Source organism: Microtus oregoni, unplaced genomic scaffold (genome assembly GCF_018167655.1).
Source record: "Microtus oregoni isolate MIOR12 unplaced genomic scaffold, Mior012 000045F_ref0000178, whole genome shotgun sequence".
Classification (NCBI taxonomy): Eukaryota; Metazoa; Chordata; class Mammalia; order Rodentia; family Cricetidae; genus Microtus; species Microtus oregoni.
This window is the reverse complement of record NW_024543219.1, coordinates 6541230-6564775: the sequence shown is the minus strand read 5'-3', so window position 1 is coordinate 6564775 and position 23546 is coordinate 6541230. Positions and strand designations below refer to the sequence as shown.

At 38.4% G+C, this 23546-nt stretch overlaps 1 protein-coding gene and 1 long non-coding RNA gene across 2 annotated transcripts; both read left to right on the top strand.

Moving 5' to 3' along the window:
- The first annotated feature begins 3238 nt into the window (after positions 1-3238).
- LOC121434901 (ankyrin repeat domain-containing protein 7-like) lies at positions 3239-13256 on the top strand. The gene is made up of 6 exons (XM_041633899.1): positions 3239-3492; positions 6355-6472; positions 7187-7360; positions 8689-8795; positions 12245-12306; positions 13090-13256. The coding sequence occupies exons 1-6, from the start codon at positions 3239-3241 to the stop codon at positions 13254-13256; spliced, it is 882 nt and encodes a 293-aa protein (XP_041489833.1).
- A 1561-nt stretch (positions 13257-14817) lies between these two features.
- Positions 14818-22304, top strand: LOC121434937. Its single transcript, XR_005972526.1, has 4 exons — positions 14818-14841; positions 16485-16546; positions 20341-20374; positions 22276-22304. It is a non-coding gene; the product is annotated as an uncharacterized LOC121434937 (long non-coding RNA).
- The last annotated feature ends 1242 nt before the right edge of the window (positions 22305-23546 follow it).

Below are 23546 nucleotides of genomic sequence, written 5' to 3'. Positions count from 1 at the left end.
AGGAGGGAAATTTTCTGCCACATTTTCCTGTAGGCAAGTCATTGAAGACATTTTCTTGATTAATGATTGATGTGGAAGGTCCAGCTTACTGTGGGTAGCAGCAATCTGTACAGATGGTCCTCATTCCCATAAGAAAGCAGGCTGAGAAAGCCATAAGGAACAGACCAATAATCAGTGATCATCCTTGGCCTCTCTCTCTCTCTCTCTCTCTCTCTCTCTCTCTCTCTCTCTCTCTCTCTGTGTGTGTGTGTGTGTGTGTGTGTGTGTGTGTGTGAAAGACAAGGTAGATATGTGGAGGTCAGAGGACACCATCTGGGAGTTGGTTTAATTCTCCTATCATGAATTCCAGGAATGGAATTCAGGTTGTCAGGCTTGTATGGAATATGGTCTTAGGTGCTGAGCCATTTCAATGGCCCCTTTCCCATGCTTTCTTTCCATTAAAAAATAAAAACAGAAGTGTTTCTTATATTTCTCTCCCTTCCTAAATAAGTAAATGCTTGTAAAATGCTATCTAGTAAGGAAAACATAGGTCTGTGCATGCAGCTTGGGGTAGTGTGAGCTTGCCTCATACATGGGTCCAGAAGAAATCATTATATATCCCCTGCTCTTTGATTTATTCTCATGTGTTGTATATAATCATATATAGGTCTATAGGGAATTTTCTTCAGAATTTAAGATTTCTTATAACTCAACACTAGAATGACAGCCCAGTGACACAGAGGGCAATAAATGGATCTGAAGAGAAATTTTGTTAGTATTCAGGCACACCCTCACACAGCACCTCGCACCATCTGCTTGGCTGTATAGCAAATGGTATCCTGTCCCTTTAAGAGACCCTTCGTTCACTCTCAGTCTCTCTAGTGCTCTCCCTCCCTTCCTCCCTTCCTCCCTTCCCCCTCTCTCTTTTTCTCTATCCCCCCTGAGGCAAGCAGGTCTCAGCCTCTTTTCCTTCACCCTCCTCCCTCTCTTTCTCTTTCTCTCTGTCCCTTCCTCCCATCCCTTCCTCCCCACTACACCTCCCCTTTTAATAAAACTTTGCACTCAATCTTCATCTACATGGCATATTTGTCTGTCCCTTACCAGCCGCGGGTTGAACCTCCCCCACATGCCATGGGACCTGGAAAGATTTCCTAATGTCCCACTGGCACACTGGAAGATGTTCAACACCATCAGCCGTCAAGTGTAGCAAATCAAATTTCAATGAGATGATATTTGATATCATTAAGATGGTGAAAATACAAAAAATAAGTCAGTCCTGGTTTCACAGCTCTGCAATCCCAGCACTTGGTAGAGGTGTGTGTGTGTGTGTGTGTGTGTGTGTGTGTGTGTGGTGTGTCTATCATATATGAGTTTGAAGCTGGACAGCAAAATATGGTCTAAGAATTGAATGCATGCTGAGGATATAAGTCACAGGGAAAGCACTTGTCTAGCATGCACAGGTGCTGGGACATATGTGAGAGTGTAAACATACCAGAGAACAGGAACCTGCTACATTACTGCTGGTGCAACTACTAGCAACTGAGTGTATATATATATATATATATATATATATATATATATATATATATATATAAAGGAGATACCCCAATTACCTACTGCTTGATGAGTAGGTAAACAAAGGGTGGTGTGTTAATACAGTGGTCTAGTTTCTAGTCATGGAAAGGGGTAGAGAAAGGATACATCCTATAACATGAATAAATATCACAAACATTAAGTTGTGTTGAAAGTAGCCAAATGACTGAAGAATGGGACACTTCTTTATTAGATGATTTGATTTCTCTTTAATACCCAGAATGAGACACTTGAAACAGAAAGTTAGATTGGTAACTAATAGGTGGTGGGGGTCTGGAGAAATGAAGAGTAACTACTAATGAATAAAGGGGTTTTTCTTGAATGACAAAATTATTTTAAAAGTAAATAGTATAATGGCTGCGTTATTGTAAGAACATAGTAAAAAAATACCTACTGGGTTATATACTTTAAAAGAGTAAACTTACTACATAAATGTATTACTTCTCAATATCTACAGATCACATTTCATGTCCATGTATGTTTTGTCTGCATATATGTATGTTCACTGTGTGCATGTCTGGTGCCTGCAAAGAGACAAGAGGGTGTTGGATCCCCTAGATATAAATATTTGTGAGCTTCCTTCCATATGGGTGTGGTTGTAGGTTGAAGGGTTTGTGCTGAGAGGTATTGAGGACTACTTTTCTCCTCCAGGGGCATGTAGAGTACCTTCCAGTACAGTGAACTGTGGTTAGTAGGCGAATAATGTAGTTAGACACCAGCTCAACTTCTCCATATTTAGTGACAGAAGTGTTCCCTCCAGAAACAAGACATTAACATCAGGTTTTGTGAGCAACCAAGAGCCTTGGTGATAGCCTGTGCTATTTGGTGGTTTCCATGGGTCCCTTTGGTGAATGACTCAACAGGCTGTAACCTGTTCCTGGCACTGGAGGTTTAATTTGGTGGCACAAGATATCTAGTTGAAGTCTTCTCTCCCCTGTTGTTTTTTGTTTCCCTGTGGGTTCCTTTCACATATGTAAAGGAAGATTCTAGGATAGTCAGTGTCCATATAGTTTTTCAAAGGACCTTTAGTATTGGTTGTCCCTCTCCATTTTCCTTCCTTTACCTTTCTGCCCCATCCCCCTTTCATTAAACCATCCAATTCTAGTTTTCCTTAATAGCTAAATAACACTATAGACTTTTTTCTTTCCTTTCCTCTCCTCCCTCCTGGTCCCTTACTAGGTTCCATACCTCTGTGGGTATTCAGATTGAAGTTCCCATATCAGAACCATAACATCCTTAAAAGAGAAAACATACAATATTTGTCTACATGTACTGAGCACTGTATGCTTTTGTCGCTGGAGTCTGACATGGGCACACACAGAACACAACCTCGGTGCACAGCTGCTGAGTACCATTGTGAGCTCATAGCGCATCACTAGGCCCCTAGAACTGTGTTGCTAAGAGTGAATCAGAATTCAGCTCACACTGAACCAAGGATCTGCCCAAGCAGGACGCTTATTTGGTTCAGTGGGGAGTTTTTACCAGATTTTGAACGTTTACTATTGGGTTTGGGAGGGTGCGGGTGGTTAAAGGGGAAGGAAGGGAGGGGCAGTAGGCCCGGGAGGGCCAGGAGAGCCAGGAGGGCCGGGAGGGCCACGAGTGCTGGGAGGGGGGGCAGGGTTGTCGGGAGGGCCAGGAGGGTCAGGAGGGCCTGTAGAGCCTTAACATGCAGGAGGATATGGAGTATGATGCCCTAACCATTCGGGCCCCTGAGCGGTCTCGCTGGTATACCCGCCTGTGGCCCGCATGCCTGGGTCGTGGGTACTTGGGTAGAAGACAGCAGCGATTTCCTTTGTACCTAATTGGGTACGATCCCGTGGGCCGATTACAAAGGGCGGCCAGTGTGGGTGATGTCAAATTAGTCGAGAGATTGATCAATGCCAGTGAACACCGTGTTAACGAGTGCGACAGGAGGGGCAGGTAATGGGGCCTGAGGAGGGGCGAGGGGCAGGAGGGGAAGAAACTGTTGGGGACAGTCAGGGTCTACCAGGGAGAAACATACCTTCCAGATCTGCAGCCTGTGGGAGGGCAGATGTCATGCTTAAGGCTCTTCTTTCGTGGAGACCTCTGGGTTTGTACCTGCTTTAAGCTCCTAGGCACCTGAAACCTGCACACCTTGGAAGGGCAGCTCCGAGGCTTTCTTTAAGAGAAGCAAAACAAAGAACTTCAGTTAGTTTACAAATCCCTTTACATTGTCTCTTTTAGAGCACTTTATTGAGGGCTTTAAAGGAATTTAGCTAAGGAAACCACATACATCTTTTTATGTGTACACTTATAATTTTTTAGGTTTGAGTATTTTGGCTTCATGTATTTTCAGTGTACCCCACAAGCATAGGAAGAGGGTGTTGGATCTCCTGGAACCGGGGTCATGGACAGTTGTGATCTGCTGTGTGGGTGCTAGGAACCAAACTCAGGTCCTCTGCAGGAAAAACTAGAGCTTGTAAATGCCAAGCCATCTCTCCAGCCCTTTTATGTATATGTTTTTAATGCTATGTTATATGCAACACAGAAAATTGTATCATGAGATAAATTTTCACATAAAAAGCCAACTCAAAGCCAAAAAATACCAAAGAATTAACAAGAAATATTATGTCTGTTTCATGCTTGCTGAGAGATTTCATAAGGAAATTTTCAACTTGAACTATAACTCTGTCCCCCGGCCCCTTATATACATGTTGTGTGTGTTTTGGTACATACATGAAGGCTAACGGTTGACATTCTCTTTGAAAATTTCTTTTCATCTCATTAAAAAATCATATGTGTGTGTGCACCTGTGCCTCACACATGCCAAGTAAGTGTCTGAAGGTCAGAAGAGAACTGTCGACAGCTGTGTTCTGCCATGTTGTGGATTCTGGGGATTGAACATAGGCCATTGGCTCTGCCAGTAGGTGCCCTCACCTGATGAACCACCCTGTGGTTCCTCCACCTCAGCTTTTTAGACAGATTCTCTCACCCAAATCCCCGCTGTGTTTGACTGATTGTCTTGGAGTATACTGACTGACCTAGACTTGCTGGCAAGATAGATTTGGGGATCCTCCTGTATCCACATCTCCAGCACCAGTTTCTCAAGGTGCTGGGGGTTCTGAAGTTGGTGTCTCAGGCTTGCAGGGTGAGTGATTTTCCAACCGAGTTGTAACAATCACTGCAGCCCTCTTTCCTAGTCCTTGTTTCCTGTTTCTCACTAGATTATAGGCAGGAAACTATGACCCTCAACAGTAGATTCTCCATAGCTCACATGCTTCTTGATCATGTCTGTAGTTGTGAGGTTATTTAGTCTATAGTTATTCAGTCTTCCAAATTAGAGCTTCATACAAATAATAGAACAGTAAATTATTGTTTCAAAGTATTTTTGCTTAATAAGTGTATTCTTTAAAAACACTGAATTTTCCAGCTGTATCTATCCATTCTGCCAATCCACTTAGTCCCTGCACGTAACTTAGATATCTACTGTACAGCATACAAATCTACTAGCTCTCAAGACACTCTCATTCTTAAGATATTGCATTTCTCTGTCCAGTCAGTCCTGACGTTCTATAAATTTAAATATTGAAAACAATGAATGATGCTCAATTGAATCCCTAGTAATTTTTGTCTTTAAACTTTTTGAAAATCAAAGCAAGGGAGCTATGATACCATGGGTTATCTCCTTCTGGATAGATTTAATAAGTTTTGGTGCTAATTCATGGAGGTATAAGGCAAAGCCATTTGCTACCACCTGGTGTCTATATTAACATGGACATTTTGTCTATTGACTGAGGACTATGCTGTGTCCCTGTTGGCAGCAAATATAGAAACATTAATTCTGGGCAAAGAGAAGTGAAAAAAAATTAAAGTATTGATGACTGAAATTTTAGATTTTTGTTTGTTGTTATTGCTATTCTAAATAGTTTACATTTCATAGTCTTAAGAGCAGAAATTTACATAGATACATGTGACCTTTAGAAGTGTCATGGGCCTGTGGATTGTGTCATATTTCATTGGATGTCAGGCACAATGGACTGCATGGTGACCTTTTATTTTGTATGGTAGCAAAGTAAAAAACATTGCCAATTATTGTCATAAAATATCATGAATTATAAGTGGCAGACATCAGCGATGCTAAAGTGTGAAATAAAGAGTAAGGTGGGTGCAGTGGAACTGCCTGCATTCCTACCTACTGGGAGGATTACCAAGTTCAAGGCCAGCTTAGGGAATATAGTTTTAAAATATTGTAAAGATACTTGAGTAAAAACTTTCACATCTGCTATAATTCTGCTATTTCTCTTCATTGAAATATTGTGTTTGTTACCATTAGGAACAAATTGTAATTATATCCAGCAATACTGAGCTGTCAGGTGCTGGAAGCATTTGTACATGCTCTTGAAGATGTGAGTTGAAGCGTCACAGCAGCACTGTGTAAGAGAGCTGCAGTGTTGAATCCCCATTCTACAGATGGAGAGATTGATTTGTGGAGCTCATAGGAGGTCTGTGTTCTAACTAGTAACACTCGGTGATTAGAGTAGGATTCAAATCCAATCTGAGTTCAATCTACTGGGCATTCTCCTCTTATCCAGAGAGGCTGCTCTGAGGAAGGGTGAAGCTTGTGATAGAGCACTCGCCTTGAATGGGACAGCCATGCGCTATATGCCTAGCACAGAAAATGAACACCTGAGTAGAGAAATAAGTAAATAAGAAAATTTTAGTTTCTTCTTTTACATCAGAAGGAAATGCACATTGGTGTCTTCTTGAGTGTGCCTTTACATAATAATCTGTAATTTCCTAAAATGTCCTCTCAATTTGTAGGAGTCCACTGCACTATGCCTCTGCCCATAATCATCCTAATGTAGTAACGTTGCTATCATCCAACGACTCTACCGATATTAATATGAAGGATGATGAAGGCTGCACTCCCCTAATTAAGGTAGCTATCGCGAAACACTTTTGGTATAAAATGGATTAGAAATTATCCTTGTTTTGTTTTTGTTGCTGTGATGAAACACTGGCCCAAACCATCTCAGGAAAGGAAAGGTTTATTGGCTTACAATTCCACATCACAGTCAGTCATGAAGGGAAACCAGGTCAGGAGTTCAATCAGGACCTGAGGCAGGAAATGAAGCAGAGGTCATGGGGGAATGATGCTTTCCCGTGGCTTTTTCCAAGGCTTGCTCAGATATCTTATACTACTCAGGATAACCTTCCCAGTCATGCCACCATCCCTAGGAAGCTGTGCCCTCCCAGATCAACCTCAATCAAGAAAATACTATACACGCTTCCCAGAGTCCAGTCTGTTGGAGCCAATTCTTCAAGTGAGATTCTTTTTTTCCAGGTGTCTTTAACCTGTGTCAAGTTATCAAAACAAGCAAATGAACAAGCAACCTCCCCCACTACAAAAATAGCCAAACGGTGCTAGTGAAATGCTTTAATATCTAGGTGTGGTGGCACACCTCTGAAACTCTACCACTTGGAAAACTTTGGTGGAGAGGTTATGAATTTAGGAAAGTCTGGTTACTTGAGAGGGATAATATGCATGACCTAAACAATTGGTCTGATCCAAGGGTAACTAGTCAATGGAATTGTTGGAATGCTTATTAAAGTTCTTGATTTCAGTGTCTCTTTCTTTATCCAATACCCACAGGCCGCCCAGCGGGACAATGTAGAATGCATCTCTATTCTCCTCATGCACGGGGCTGATCCCCACATTGTAGATGCCAATGGCGATGCTGCCCTCCACCACGCCATTTGCAGAGGGAACATACCAGTTGTCAGCAAACTGCTGGAGTATAATGTAGATATTAAAGCCAAAACAGAGGTAAGAATCATTCAACTTCATTCACAATGTACTTCTAGCAATGACACTCAGATCTCTTTCCACATTCTGAAGCTTAAGCAGTCTCACTGAATCTGTTCAGAGTAAAGCATTTTTTCCAAATCTGTTTTTCATAGTTTTGTAGGTAACTTAAAGGAACTCAGCACAGCACATTTTGTTTCAGATTTGGGCTTTACTTTAAAATTCAACAAGTAAAGAACTTGGGCCCACACATACTTCACATACACACAAACAATAGAAAAAAATAATTTTAAGATAAATGTCTGTAGAAAAAACATAAATCTGTTGCAATTAAGAAGTTACTGATGTGACTTGTCCCTCAGAGATGAGGCTAGAGTGGGAAGGTCACAGGCACACAGGTAAATGTGGAGATTTGATCATTGAAGAAAACATGCTGAGAAGACATTTTCACTTAACTTTTTCAGATGTTATATGTACATAACAAAGGGGCCAAAATGGGACTCTGTCTTAGACAAGGAGCAACTCCATTGTAATTAATGACCTAAGCCTGAATCCAGGACGTTCCCCAGTCAAGTTTAGCCAATTGGCTAAACAGTTCCAAACCTGGCCTTTTAAGGCCGGGAGACCAGAGTTGCAGGATCTGGCTGCTATTGACCACATGTGACAGAAAAATCCCACAATGGATGAAACTGTTACTAATTCTGTCCAATCAACATGCCCCCCATGTAACTGCTCCCTGACTGCTCAATTATTGAAAAAATATTTAAAAGATTAAAAAGATTGAATTCCCCATGTCCACTTTAAAAGGCCCTGTATGTCTTTGTCCGTGGTCCTCATTATCACTTTATATGGGTGATGGACTGTTGCATGCTGGCTATTTCTGAAGAATAAGCACTCTTTGTGTTTACATACCATTTGAGTCTGAGGTCTTCCTCCAGCATCTTTTGGAAATGATGTTTGGTTTGGGAGAAAAATTTTTGGTTAGGGAAAATAGTTTTGAAAAACAGGTTGAGAAACTGCTCCAGAGATGCCACTTGGGTTCACTCATTCAACAGAGGCATACCAAATCTATCTCCATGTTTTAGGATTGGGGCAATTGAGCTCTCTATGGAGCTAAGAAACTTGGAACCAGCAAGTGTTTGTGGGAAGTTCTGGAAATAGTGGTGTTCACGGGCATTGTTGGACAGGGAAAGATGTTTCAAAGGAAAGGGAAGCCCTGTGTGTGTGAATCTGCAGCAAGGGCTGAAGGAAAATCTATCCTTTTGTGACTCATTTTGTTTTTAAAATCTGTGATACATTTTTCATTTGAAAAGCATGTCAATTTATAAAATGAAATTTTTCCTTTACAGTATGGTTTGACACCCTATAAACTCGCTTTGTTTGAAAATCAGCTTAAAATGGCGGAGTTTTTAATTGACAACGGTGCAGATGCACCTTCGGAGCTTACACCAAATAGGTACCTTTTGTTTTTTTTTTTTTACAATCTTAGTGCTGTTTTTGAGGGTGTCATTGCTTAAGTAATGAACACTAAAATGGTAGAGGGAAAATGGCTTCAACTCATAAGCATATATTGAGAAAGACTATCTCACAGGGAGTGTGAGCTGGAAAAGAGACTGTTCCAACATAAACAAAGGAACAGTGTGTACCAGGGCTCAGCTTCCCATTCAAAAACAAGTGATCATTTCTAATCTGATTTGATTGGCAATTTTCTACTTGTTAAGGCAACTTCACATTAATGTTGTTTACTTTGAAAAGTGTCAACTTTATTATCAACACTGAAATGTATAATTTTATTATTTTTAGCCTGTTCCTTATATATTTTCTTCTTATATATGTTCTACTTAAATATTTTTTTTCAAATCATGTTGTCTCTTTGATCACTCACTTTGCTTTAAGTGAATTTGAGTAAGCAAATAGTTTAGGGTATCCATCAATTAGATGATATTACCAGATGCTATTATTTTCCCCTTTCCTGTCTGAACTATCTCGACACTGTGTTAGTCAGATGTGAATCTGTACACCCAAACTCCTGAAACAGCTAATCTGGATAGGGACACTTGTTCAAAATGAATACAAAGAACTAAGACTCCATTGAGAAAATGCCTCCATAAGATCTGGTTGTAAGGCATTTTCTTAATTAGTCATTGGTGGATAAGGTGGATAAGGTGCTGTTCCAGGGCTCATGGCCCTGAGTTCTATAAGAAAGCAGAATGAGCAAGCCAGTAAGTAGCTCTCTTCCATGGCCTCTGTAAGCTCCTACCTCCAGCTTCCTTCCCTGTTTGAGTTCCTGCCCTATCTTCCTTTAATGATGAACTATGATGCAGACATATAAGCCAAGTGAATCCTTTGGTCCCCAAGTTCATATTGGTTATGGTGTTTTATTACAGAAATAGCAGCTCTAAAATGGACACTTGGTATTTAAGATGATTTCAGCATTAAAAATTAAATGATTACCTTTTTTGTTCATACATGCAAGTTTAAACTCCGATGAATTAAAAAGTAAAGCCTGTGTGTTGTGTATATTTTTATTGAAAATACACTTTGGACATACCATATATTCTAAACAGGTTTAGCATCCCTCATCTTCATGTACTTGTTTTTGTGTCAGAGGACACACATGCACTGATATTCCCAACCAAGACACAGTACAACACTGTGTGATGGCTTTGTCTTCCATCTTATTTGAGGCATTTTTTCTATTTTTATTTGGCACTTGGCCACTTACTCCAGGTAAGCAGGTTGGGAAGCCTCTTTGGTATCTTACTACCTCCACTTCCTTTGTACTATAAAAGTGCTGTGATTATAGATATATTACACAGTGTCTGACTGTGTATATATATAGATATATTACACAGTGTTGAATTCTTGGCTACTGTGACAATATGTATACCCACTGAGTCATCTATCGGGCTCTAAAACACTCAATTTTTAAAAGAAGACTTTGGATCTAAATTAAAGAGGTGGCTATAAGTGTATTGCTATTAATTATGGAACTATTAGCAATAATAATTAATTAATTATGGAATTAATTATTATTGCTAATAATTATGAGTCATCTATCGGGCTCTAAAACACTCAATTTTTAAAAGAAGACTTTGGATCTAAATTAAAGAGGTGGCTATAAGTGTATTGCTATTAATTATGGAATTATTAGCAATAATAATTAATTAATTATGGAATTAATTAATTATTATTGCTAATTATGCACTCAGAAGCATAATTATTAATTATGCTTCTGAGTGCAGAGCACTTTCAATTAAACCTCTAATCCAGTTAGAGGGCCTGTGTTTCCCTCTAAGAAGAACCATTTGAGGTCATTTATTCTTCCTTTAATACAAGATAGACAGAAATTTGTAAAGCTGGTACTTTTGTAGCAAATAAAGTATGCTTGTGACTTTGACATGAAATAGCACAGTTTTAGGAATTCACGACTAGGAACATGTCTCAGGAATAAAGTACTTATCACACAAACCCAAGATTTCAGAGTTCAACTCCTCAGAACACAGAAAGGGCCTCATGTGCTTGTGCATCTTAATCTCAGGGAACCTTGAGGGACATGGGAGATGGAGACAGGAGACTGTCTGGAAAGTTATACTTTAGATAGTCTTGCTTTTTACAGCTGTTAACAACAAGAAACTCTGCCTCAAAACTAAGTTAGGAGGCAAGGACTGCCAGTCAAGGATGTCCTCTGACCTAAAAAACATACACTGGGATCAACAGACACAAATGCATACACAGATGTGAACAAGAATGCATATCAAATATGAAGATGAAAAAGTAAGTTTAGGTTGTTGATCTAATAAGACTGGGGATCATTATCTGCTAAAAAGACATTGGAAATAGTGGTCAAGGTTGAAGGTTTTCTTAGGTTTCTGGAGATCACTTCAGCAGCGGTGCTATTTTGGACTAGGTTCACACTGCAGGTGAAAAGTCCCCATGACAAGTTCCAAGACTGTGATGACGGCCAAAGCAGAAACTAGGAAAATAAAGCTGCTGGTCCAGAATATACTGGCAATAGGCTCTGAAGTACAGCAGTCTTAGCTCTGACCTGGGAAGAATATAGCTGACAAAAGAGTGTTGCTTTTCTTGAGTTTGGAAGCTGGTCATGAGTTACAAAGACTCAGGATTACACAAAAAGGCATATGAACAAAGAAACAGCCAGGCGGTTGTTTCAGCATTCACACATGAAAGAACTGTTAAAACAATTTGAAGGTGCCACAACTGTCATGGCTTCTAAGAATGCAGGCAGAAGGATGCTTAGAAGCAAAAAAAAAAAAATACTTTTTCATATACTGACCATTGAGAGCATAGTAATCAACAAAATACCTCCAAAAAGTTCTGACAGATAGGACTGTGGGGCCTTAGGGACAAGCAGGTAGATGAGTGGAACAGGAACACTGACACCATGAGCATATAAATACAAGGTTACTGGAGCATTCAAAGCAAATCTATGGAAAAAGCACTGCTATCATTCGTGTGTGTGCAAGAGAGAGAGAGAGAGAGAGAGAGAGAGAGAAAGAGAGAGAGAGATTGTGTTTTAATCAAGAGCTAAATTTTCTCTGTTTCTTCTCTATGAGGGAAGGTGGGAAGGACAGCAGTCATTAATCATCACCAACTGTTGAAGAACTAGTATAGAGTTCTTAGGCTGGGCCTTGTTGCCCATGCCTTTAATCCCAGAACTTGGAAAACAGGAGGCACACAGATCTCTTTGATTTCAAGACCAACATGATGCATATAGTGGGTTTAAAGTAATCTGGACTGCATAATGAGACCTGTTTCAAAAAATTATTTGTAAATATCTAATGAGAGATATATTAGGGACTCAAAAATAAAGAATTTAGAAAACATGCTAAGTATTTTTATATGAATAGTTAAATAATGATCACTTTTAAACATATGTCACAGTGGAGGAGCAGCTGCAGTAGAATCAGAACAATCAATGAAAACATGTGTCAACTTCAACAAAGGTAAGAATGACTCCAACTGCTCCTACCTTCCCTAAAGAAAATAAGGAAGAGTAAAGATTTTAGATCCCCAAAAAGGAGTTAAGGAAATCCAGTATAAATGCAGTTCTGTGGTTTTCAAATATTCTGAAAAGTCAGAATTAATTAAGAATTTATTTCAAAGAACTTTCAACTGTGAAAATATATTGTCAAAACATTGCTTATTTTATATTAATACTGATATCTGTACTGCTTTGAATAAAGGAGAAATCAACTTTACACACGTGTCCTCCATAGTCACATTGCAGCAAATAGGTTTATTAGAAATACATATTCTCCTTGAGTTTTATGTCAAAAGTCTTGTATTTTGTACTGCATAACAGTACACAGGTAGGTGTCACTAGAATGTAATTATGTCACAAACCAACCTCAGTAATCAATAACTTTCATTAAATAATTTCCTACCTTATGATATAATTAAAATCTTCTGACCTCTTTAATGTCTGTGCAATTTCTCAATTTGGACAGTTTTGTCCTACTGTATAATTGTTTTCTTTAGAAATCTCCCATTTAGGGGTGAAAGCTTCATTCTGTAATGAATGTATTGAGTTTATGAAGACTTATCAATCCTGACATGTTTTCCTTTTCTTTTTCTTTCTTTCTTCCTTCCTTTCTTCTCTTCTTCTTTTTTGTTTTGATTTGGTTTTCTGAAGAGCTAGACATTGAGCACAAGGCTTTGGGAGCATTCTAGGCAAGCACCCTACCCATTACCTACCTTCAGTTCTTTTCTCTTTATTTTTCTTATAGAACATGGTAAGGGTGAATATCATTTCCATATTGCAAAACATGATTCAGGAATAAATATTGGAAAAAAGCAGAGTGTAGAAAATGACATCATTCTGTATTTCAAAGAATTGTCTGCTTCTCCATTGAGTCTGGAGAGACTTTGTGGCAGTGGCAGGAGCACCACGTAGTATTTACTTTCATCAGCTGTCATCACAGTGTCTGTCAGTGACAACCACACTAAGTAGAGAATGCAAAACCCTCTTCCCTCAAGAGGTAAGATGAAGAGAGTCAATATTAATGTAATGGAGACAGCTTTGTGTCACTGTATTATGAAGTTTGCTGTTCATGGCATCTGTGGTGGTGAGAACTGACTGAGGCCTCCTGCATAATAAGCATAGGCTTTCCTACTGAGCCGCAATCCCAGTCCACTAGTTGGTGGCTCAAATGACCTTCCTGAGTCATGAGGAATGCTTAAAAGCACATTAAGTTTCTCTGACTTTAATCAAGACAAAAAAATAAATGAAGGTTTCATTTCAGTTTTGTTTTCTTATGTTTATTTTGGTTTTGTGAGACAGGGTTTTCCTGTGTGTTGACTTTGAGCCTAACCTGAAATTCATTCTGTAGACAAGGCTAGGCTTGAAATTACAGAGATCTGCATGTCTCTGGTACCAAGTGCTGGGATTAAAGGAGTGTACCATCACTGCCCAACTCAAACGTTTATTTCTAAAATCAAGCTGCAAGTGTCTAGGGAAGGATTGAGTGAGTTTATTGTTTACATATGTAAACATGCACAACAATCCTATGTCAGAAGGAAGCCCATGGAATTTGCTGCTGCAGTCTCACAGCTTCTTCTCTGCTGCTCTCTCACCTGAGGTAGAGCTCGGGGTTATTACTACCAAGGGAGGGATCTTTCCAATAATTCATTTCAGGGGAGATGATGCCTGCTTTCATGAGCATCCTTTAAGCTGCATATAAGGCTGGGAACACAGATAAAACTAAGGAGCTTCTTCCCTCAACAGGGACGAGGAGAGGAATCCTGTTGCACTCCCTTGAGCTGTTAGGTAAAAGTCTTTGCCCCTCTTCTCTTTCTTTCTGTTGGGTTATACCCTGATACAAAAGACAAAAGCCATACATGTAGTCCCAGTGGTAGCATTTTGTACCATAAAATGAACAATTTTAACTAAAAAGCTGAACAAGATTCTTTGTTTCCCTGAAGAACAAAAATGTGTATAGGCTCATGGATTTTTTTTTCCATTTGAATCTGTTGTTTTGTTTGTGAGACACCGTCTCATTGTTAGGTAGTTCTCGCTGTCTTGGGAATCACAGGGATCCACCTGCCTTTGCCACCCATGTGCTGGGATTAAAGTTGTGTGCCACCATCCAGACTCTAGAATTTTTCTCAAGTGTCATTATCCCAAAGTCAAACAAGAACCACAGAAGCTATTTTGTGACACAGTCAATTGATGCTTATACTGGTAAGGATGCTACTCTCCATCTGTCTGAGAGAGATCATTTAGGATCATCTCAATTGTTTAGGTATTATGCTTGTTAAATTTAAGTCTTCTTTTATTTGAAATATTAAGAAAATGAATGAATTCCCCATGAGGAAATTTCTTACAAAGGAGTATTTACTCTAGAATAATCAAGATTCATCTCAAAAATTATACTATTTGTCTAATAATTTTATATGTTATATTTCTCTTGCATTGTAATGAATTAATTTTGATTTTTTTTAGAAGAAAATTTCAGCACTGACATAAAGCCTTCTTGCAGGTAAGGTCTAACAATATATAAAGACTAAGGAAATTCAAAGATAACAAGCTAATTATTGGTTGTATTCTCAGATAGATACTGATTTATACACTCAATTTTTGTGTTGTCTTACAACCCCACAGTTTTTTCTATGTATTTTTACACTGAAAAATTATTGTTTTTAGATCATGGGCATGAGGTTTTTACTCAACCATCACTTCCCCTGTACCAATTCGGTGTTTTGGAAAATGAGCTTCCTAATGCTTACCACACACACTATGTCCATCTGATACCTTTTCAAAACTTCCTGAAATCAGCTAGTGAACTAGATCTTCATCGCATTTGTCATTCTGAGAGCTGACAGGATTTGGGATCATTCTGCATTATCACACAGTATTACAAGAAGCCAACAAATTACTTTCTTCCTTTGACACCATCTCCACATGCAGAGGCCCTTTTGTTCTGTATAGCACCCTTTCATAGTTGGTGGAAGATCCCATGCCTTCCTCCTACCACAGTGCTCCATCCATCACTTTTCCATTCCTGTGAGCTGTGTTCTACAGTAATGAAGTCTCTGGATCTCAGTAGATTATCTGAATGTAGAGAGCCAAACTGTGGCATGTTTACTCTTTATGTGTTTATAAAAGGGGCTTTGTCTTCCCCATCAGTAGGACATGAACATAGAGTAAAAGGCCCCTTCTGTCAGTGATCTGCTATCTCAGACACTGATTTGGCAGAAAATTAAAGGTGGTATGTCAAGCTAGTTCTGTGCTCATCTTAATTGATTACTTCCATAAAGAGGACAATTGTGTTATCATTTGTGGGAACATGTATCATAAAGCATTCGATACACATAAGTAAACTGCTTATTACTAATTATTTATTAATAAATTACTCCAAGTTAAAAGGTCCAAAATGTATCACAGTTAATATCCAAAGTGCAGATTCATAAATTACAGTAGCTACAATAGTTCAAAGACACACCTTGTAAAAACCATGTTCTCTTCTACTAAGAGTTCTAAACTGTCTCAAGCTGAAATTATCCACTGAGTTTTATTGTTGTTTGTTCATATTTTTATCTCATTAAGTGAATAGCAATGCTCATTTGGCATAGAAACAGGCCGATTGTAGTTTCAAGTCCACTCATGAATGGACTACTAAGGGACAGCCTGAGCATAGCCTAGGCCATGGTATCTTGTCAGAGTGCTAGCAGAAGCAGGAATCTATTCTATGGTCCACAAACAAACCTTGTGAGAGATAGCATCACAAGCATTGAGAGCCCACGAAGTAACCTGAGAGAGAGGGGTTCTGTGATGCTCTAGGAACAGATGATGACATGACAAGTGGAATCGGGGTACTAATTACATTGAGCACAAGAGTGACCATTAGTTACTACAGCATTAAAAAAGTTCTGTGGAGAAACTAATGTCTTTCTTTGTGTGTGTGTGTGTGTGTGTGTGTGTGTGTGTGTCTTTCTATGTTTTTAGTGGACTAAATTCTTTTTTCACATGAGAAAAAGTGTTAAGGAAATTGTCACCAAACCTAATCAACTGATTGAAGGACAATTTAATGGCTGATGGTAAATCTCTAAAGTATTTTAGGTAAACATTTGGTAAATGTTTTTATATGAATATTAAAATATTACTTTTTAAAATATGCCACAGTGCAGTAAGACCAGCAAGACAGCTAAAATCCCTATTGAAGAATTCTTTCCGGATTAAGAGAGGTAAGAGTGATGGTGAATACTTGACTACCAACTCCCTAATTTCAAAAACAGCTTGGTTTTTTCAAAATATGAACAGAGGAAATAATATAGAAATTAATTCTATCTTCTTTTGATCTGCCTTCAAATGGGTTTGGATTCAGAATTATTTAAGAAGTAGTTTCTGAGAAATTGTCAGTCTTAAACTTTATCATCTGAAATATGTTTATTTAATGTGAGCCTCTGATGTACACGGTATCTTTGTATAAATAAAAAGATCTCTAACTATTCCACAGTATGTGTCCTCTATGGTCATGTATCCACAAGTTGGCTTGTTATAAATGGATTTTTTATTAAAACCACATTGTGTTTATGCTACATATTATTATATACATCAATGTCAATGTCAATAAGATGATCATGTTAAAAAACCAAAAATAAAGTATTCAATTATTTTAAGTTTTTTGAGAACTAAATGCGAATAAGTTTTTCTGGCTTTTGCTCCTTCTATAATTTCTCAATTTAGACATATTAGACAATTCACATATGGTATTATGTTTATCTTTAATTATCTGTTATTTAATCTGAATATATCTTGACAAAAGTCTTGACCTAAGAAATAATAGGCTTGCCCAAAATTTAAAGAAATAAGTGGACTTTAAGTCCTGTAGGCAGTTTGGGGGATTGAACACTGCTCTTATAAACATTCTCCGGTAGCGCACGCCCTATTGACTATATTGTCAGCACCTTTTTCCTTTGGTTTTATTAGTTAGTTTAAGATATGATGATACTTGGTTTATATGATGATAGACATAATTTCCAGAGCAATTTGCCACAATAGGAGGAAGGCTGAGAAAGTGCATCATTCTACAGTCGACAGCACTGATTGGTGCATTGAGTATATGGTTTCTATCTAAAAAATTGTTCATTTCTTTTACATTTTCCAATATTGTGTAGTACAGGTTTTGTAGTATGACCTAATGATTCTCTGAATTTCCTCAATGTCTGTTGTTATGTCCTTTTCATTTCTGATTTTGTTAATTTGAATGATCTCTCTCCATCTTTTGATTAGTTTGGATAATGGTTTGTCAATCTTGTTGATTTTGTTTCAAAGAACCAGCTCTTTGTGTCATTGATTCTTTGTATTGTTTTCTGTGTTTCTATTTTGTTGATTTCAGCCCTCTGTTTGATTATTTCCTGTCTTCTACTCCTTCTGAGTGAGTCTTTTTTTGGGAGGGGGGTGGAGTGTTATATAGATATCTGTTAAGTCCATGTGATTCTTTACATCTGTTAGTTCTCTTATTTCTCTCTTAAGTTTCTGTCTGGTTGAACTGTCCATTGGATAGAGAGGAGTGTTGAAATCTCCTACTATTAGTGTGTGTGGTTTGATGTATGATTTAAGTTTCAGTAATGTTTCTTTTACTAAGAAACATTCTTTTAGTAAGATTTCTGTGGTGTTGTGGGTGTAGTTAGCTTCCTTGGGTGGAAGTTTTCCTACTAGTACTTTCTGTAAGGCTGAGTTTTTGGATATGTACTGTTTAAATCTGCTTTTGTCATGGAGTATCTTGCTTTATCCATAGATGGTGAGTGAAAGCTTTGCTGAGTACAGTAGCCTGGGCTTGTATCCATAGTTTCTTAGTGTCTGCAACACATCTATCCAGGACCTTCTGGCTTTCATGGTTTCCATTGAGAAGTCAGGCATAATTCTGATGGGTTTGCCTTATATATTACTTGACCACTTTCCTTTGCACCTTTTAATATTCTTTCATTATTCTGTATGTTCTTTGTTGTGATTATTATATGGCTAGGGGATGCTATTCTTTTGATCCAGTCTATTTGGTGTTCTGTAAGCTTCTTGTGCCTTTATAGGGATATCTTTCTTTAGGTTGGGAAAGTTTTTTTCTATAATTTTGTTGAATATGTTTTGTGTGCCTTTGAGCTGGAGTTCTTATTCTTCTTCTCCTATTATTCTTAGTGTTGTCCTTTACATGGTGGCTCAGATTTCCTGAATGTTTTGTGTTAAGAATTTATTGGAAAAAAAAAGAATTTATTGGATTTAATGTTTTTTGACCAATGCGTATTTTCTTTATAGTATGTTCAGCACCTGAGATTCTTTCTTCTATCTCGTATATTCCGTTGGTTATACTTGTCTCTGTAGCTCCTGTTCATTTACCCAGATTTTCCATATCCACAATTCCCTTGGTTTGTGTTTTCTTTATTACATGTATTTCAGTCTTCAAGTCTTCAACTGTTTCTTTCACTTGTTTGATTGTTTTATCATGGGTATTTTTGGGTGTCTTTGAGGGATTTATTCATTTCTTCCAACTTTGTTTGTCTTCTCTTCAATTCAATTTCTTTAAGGGAGTTTTTCACTTCCTCTTTAAAGGTATTCATCATTTTCATAAAGTTACATTCAAAGTCGTTTTCTTCTACTTCTGGGTTAGAATGGTCAAGTCTTCCTTTTGTGTGTCTACTGGATTCTCGTGTTACCATGCTGTGTTTTAGGATATTGGAGGAATTTTTGCATAAGCACCTACCATCTCTTCCTTCAAATGAGGCCAGCAATGTCTTGGCATCTTGGTCCAATTTTTGCTGTGGCTGTCTCTTAGGTCTCCTGAGTATTGGAACAAGCTGTGTTTCAGAATTCCACGGAGCTTGCAGGCTCTTGGGGCCCGTCAGTGTTGGAACAAACTGTGTTTTAGGGTTCCACAGAGCTTTCAGGTGAACAGGCACCATCTTGGATTTTCATTGTGGTAAAGAGGGTTGATGGTGGTCTCCCACATGCTAAGCCTCATTGGCAGTCCATTTGTTGGTGGGACCAACACTCTGCTTCAGCCATAGGCAATGCCAAGGAAGTTATATTACAGTTTATATACTGTGAATAAAATAAACAAGAATTTGCTTTATTCCTTTTTAGAGGGCGGACTTTTAGCATGCAGTGGGAGCTTGATACATTGTCTGTGAGAACTCTGATGTTTCCTGTAAGGTACTACTACCATGGAATTGCTGTTTGGTCCCCATGTTTTTCCATGCTTCTCGCCCTAGTGATACAGTTCAGGGTGCATAGCTACTGCAGGGGGCTTTGCAATAGCTCTTACCATGGGAGGTGATAGGTACTAATGCTGAACTTCTTTGCACTGCCCATTAGCGAAGGACCAGAAGTGAGAACTGAGGGGCTTCTGCAGCTTCCTCAGAAGCACTTGAGGAGAGTACACACCTTGACCCTTCTCTGGAGCTTTGCCAACCTGTCAGTTTGAAATTCTTTGCAGGGGCCATTGTCCTTGGTCTGCTTGTGGTTTTGTTTTGTTTTGTTTTAATTTTGCTATGCTGCAAAGGGCAGTCACCATAGACTTAGCTTTCTTGTGTCTGGAATTTTCATCTTCAATGGAATAAGGTCAACTCAAACCTTAGAGAAACTCTTTTCACTTCCATACAAGATGAGTATACTCATTTACAATTCTCCTACCACCACTAGTCCAGAGACAAAAGCAACAGCAGCAACACTGTGCTACTGCTTTAACACTTCAGCTTGTGATATTGATTCTGGTTAAGATGTCTTATAGTGCTCAAGATCATAGGTGTTTTGTACACCAATTTATTATAAGTAGTAACTTTTGATAAGTTTTTCTCTATTTGAAACATACAAAGAAGTCTCAATTAAGAGTTATCTATATTTGTTGTCTATAAATCAATATTCACTTTAAATTTTAGCCTCATTTGGGGACAAAGTATATGTAGTAAAAAAATATTGGCCTTAGCATTTAATGCTCTTATATTTTACAATTGATTATAACATATTTTGTTTTTCTACTTTATAGGTAGTCGAAGACTAAAAGACGAGGTCTCACTCAGGTAAGAATGTCTGGATTTTAAAATACACTGAGCATGTAGCGAATATAAAGTTTAGAAGCTGCCACCATGTTTTTCTCTGTGTAAGGCAGTTTCAGCTTCTTGATTATATGCTAATCAAAGCTGAATATTTATCTATGGAGAAGCATATAGTTTTAAATAACTGATTATTCCTCTGATACAGCAAGAAATGCTATTAGGACTCCCTGTCTGTGGAGGTGATTCAGTGGGTAAAGTGCTGGCTGTGTATATGGGAAAATGGAAGACGGATTCCCAGGGTCTATATGAGGCCTGTTGGTCTTGTGTGCTTCTAAAATTCTGGTGAGGTTATGATGAGATTGCACGTGGACAGAGAACATCCCCTGACATTTTCTGGATTGCTTGCCTGAGGTTTGCATTCATGAGTGAGAGACCCAGCTAGTAAACTAATGCTTAAGGTTAGGGTCAACTCCCAATTCTATATTCCAATCACCACGCCTACACACTGGCATGTATTTATCTTAAATCACACACACATAGAAATACACAGCATATAACATATTTTGCACATATATGTAAAAGGATCCATTTTCAAGTCATTAATCTTTTTCACTAATTTGTTTGTTTGAGTTGTCTGTGGGAAGAGTATGAATAATATGTCAAGGATCAAAACTCTCCAAGGCTTTGCTAAAGATTACCTCAGAATGGCCTTATAGAAATGCTTCTGTCCAGCAGGTTAATAGCTCCCTTAATGATTTACCCAACTGTGGTGACTCACAAGGTAGGTGAAGTTAGAAAAACAAACTGGTTGGTCCAGAGCTTACCAACCAGAAGCCCTGAAATTTGGAGCTCTTATCTGTAGTTCGGATGGAGTAGAGTTGAGGGTTCTGTATTGCTCTGCAGTGCCCTGTAAATACTCAAGACTTGTGCAGGAAGTACTGGCCATTGCGTATAAAGAGGATCCTCATAGATCAAGGTGGTTTTGGTGCATGCTTTTAATTCTAGCACTCAGGAAAGCAGAGGCAGGCAGATCTGTGAGTTCAAGGCAAGCCTGGTTTACAAGAACCAGTTCTAGGACAGGCTTCAAAACTACAGAGAAACTCTGTCTCAAAAAAACCAAAAAAAAAAAAAATTCATCATGTACTTGCGCACAGACTACCAATAAAGCAGCTTCAAATCACCAAAATATGGTGAATTCCGATATTGTTGGCAGCTTGAGGTTTAGATGTTTAGATTTTTTGATGTTTGATGTTTAGATCAAGATGTTGCTCCCAAAGTAATTTCTTGGAGAGAGTGAGTGACTAAATGTAACGCCTAAAAAGTTTCTTGACAGAAAACAGGACAAGGTGCTTTAGGTTTAGGGGAAGAAATGACATAGGAGCATTAAGTACTTAGAGCACAAAACAGTCAGTTACTGCAACCATCAGAACAAAGTGTGTGGAAAAACCGCCATTCCCCTGTCTTGTGTGCTTGGATGTGTGTGTGTGTGTGTGTGTGTGTGTGTGTGTGTTTTAATCAAGAGATAAATTGTCTGTGTTCTTCTCCATGAGGAAAGGTGGAAAGGAGAGCAGTCATTAATCATCACCAACTGTTGAAGAATGAATTCAGAATTATTTGGCTCGGCCTCTTTGCCCATGCCTTTAATCCCAGAATGTGGGAGGCAGGAGGCATAGATCTCTTTGATTTCAAGACAAACACGAAACATATAGTGTATTAAAAGTTAGCTGGAATACATAATGAGATCCTGTTTCAAAAAATGTTTCTGTAAATATGTAATGTAAGATGTATGAGGGACTCAAAAATAAAGAATTTATGTAATATGTAATATAAGATGTATTAGGGACTCAAAAATAAAGAATTTATAAACATGCTAAGTGTTTTTATATGGATAATTAAATGATGATCACTTTCAACATATGTCACAGTGAAGGAACAATGACAAGAGAGCCAGAGCAGAGAAAGAAAAAGTGTGTCACCTTCAACAAAGGTAAGAATTACTCCATCTGTCCTACCTTCTCCGAAGAAGAAGGAATAAGGAAGAGTAAAGATTTTTAGATCCCAAAAAGGAGTTAAGGAAAACAAGTGTAAATCAAGCACTTTCAAGTGTGAAGTATTTTTGTCAAAACATTGCTTATTTCACTTTAATGCTGATATCTGTACAGCCTTTGAATAAATGAGAAAACATCTTTACACAGCACATGTCTTCCATAGTCACATTGCAGCAAATAGGATTGTCAGAAATACAGATTCTTCTTGAGTTTTATGACAAATGCCTTGTATTTTGTACTGCATATCGCTAACACATCTCACTGCCACTAAAATGAAATTAAGTCACAAAAAACCTTAATCAATTATTTTCATTAACTAATTTCCTACCTTATGATGTTATTAAATCATCTGAGTTCTTAAATGTCTGTGAAAGTTCTCAGTTTGGAAAGTTTTGGCATACTGTATAATTGTTTTCTTTAGAAATCTCCTACCTTAGGGTGGAAGTGTTTCTTTTACAGTGAATGCATTGATTTTAGGAAGACTTAACAATCCTTATATGTTTTCCTTTTCTTTCTTTTCCTTCTTCCTTTTTCTTGGTCCCTGCCTCCCCTCATTCCTTCCACCCATCCCTAAATCAACCCCTCCCTCCCTCCCTCCCTCCCTCCTTTCTTTCTTTCTTTCTTTCTTTCTTTCTTTCTTTCTTTCTTTCTTTTCTCTGAAGTGCTAGAGGTTGAGCATAAGGCTTTGGGAGCATTGTAGGCAAGCACCCTACCCATATCTCTGCCTTCTGTTTTTGTTAAATAGAACATGGTAAGGGTGTATATCATTTCCATGCTGCAAAGCATGATTCAAGAATAAAAACTGAAACAAGGAGCTGGAGAGATGGCTCAGAGGTGAAGAGCACTGCCTGCTCTTCCAGAGGTCCTGAGTTCAATTCCCAGCAACCACATGGTGGCTCACAATCATCTGTAATGAGATCTGGTGCCCTCTTCTGGCCTGCAGGAATATATGCAGACAAAACACTATAGATATAATAAATCTTAAAAAAATTGAAACAAAAAGCAATGTGAAGAAAATGACATCATTCTGTATTTCAAATAATTATCTGCTTCTCCGTTGAGTCTGAAGAAACTTTGTGGCAGTGGCAGGAGCACCACGTAGTATTTACTTTCACCAACTGACATCACAGTGTCTTTTATACCTAAGT

Excerpts from the sequence above, each read along its gene's own strand:
- LOC121434901 (XM_041633899.1), top strand. The coding sequence starts at position 3,239 with ATGCAGGAGGATATGGAGTATGATGCCCTAACCATTCGGGCCCCTGAG. Across the intron at positions 6,473-7,186 it reads GCTGCACTCCCCTAATTAAG|GCCGCCCAGCGGGACAATGT; the intron begins GTAGCTATCGCG and ends CAATACCCACAG. Across the intron at positions 12,307-13,089 it reads ATGTGTCAACTTCAACAAAG|AACATGGTAAGGGTGAATAT; the intron begins GTAAGAATGACT and ends TTTTTCTTATAG.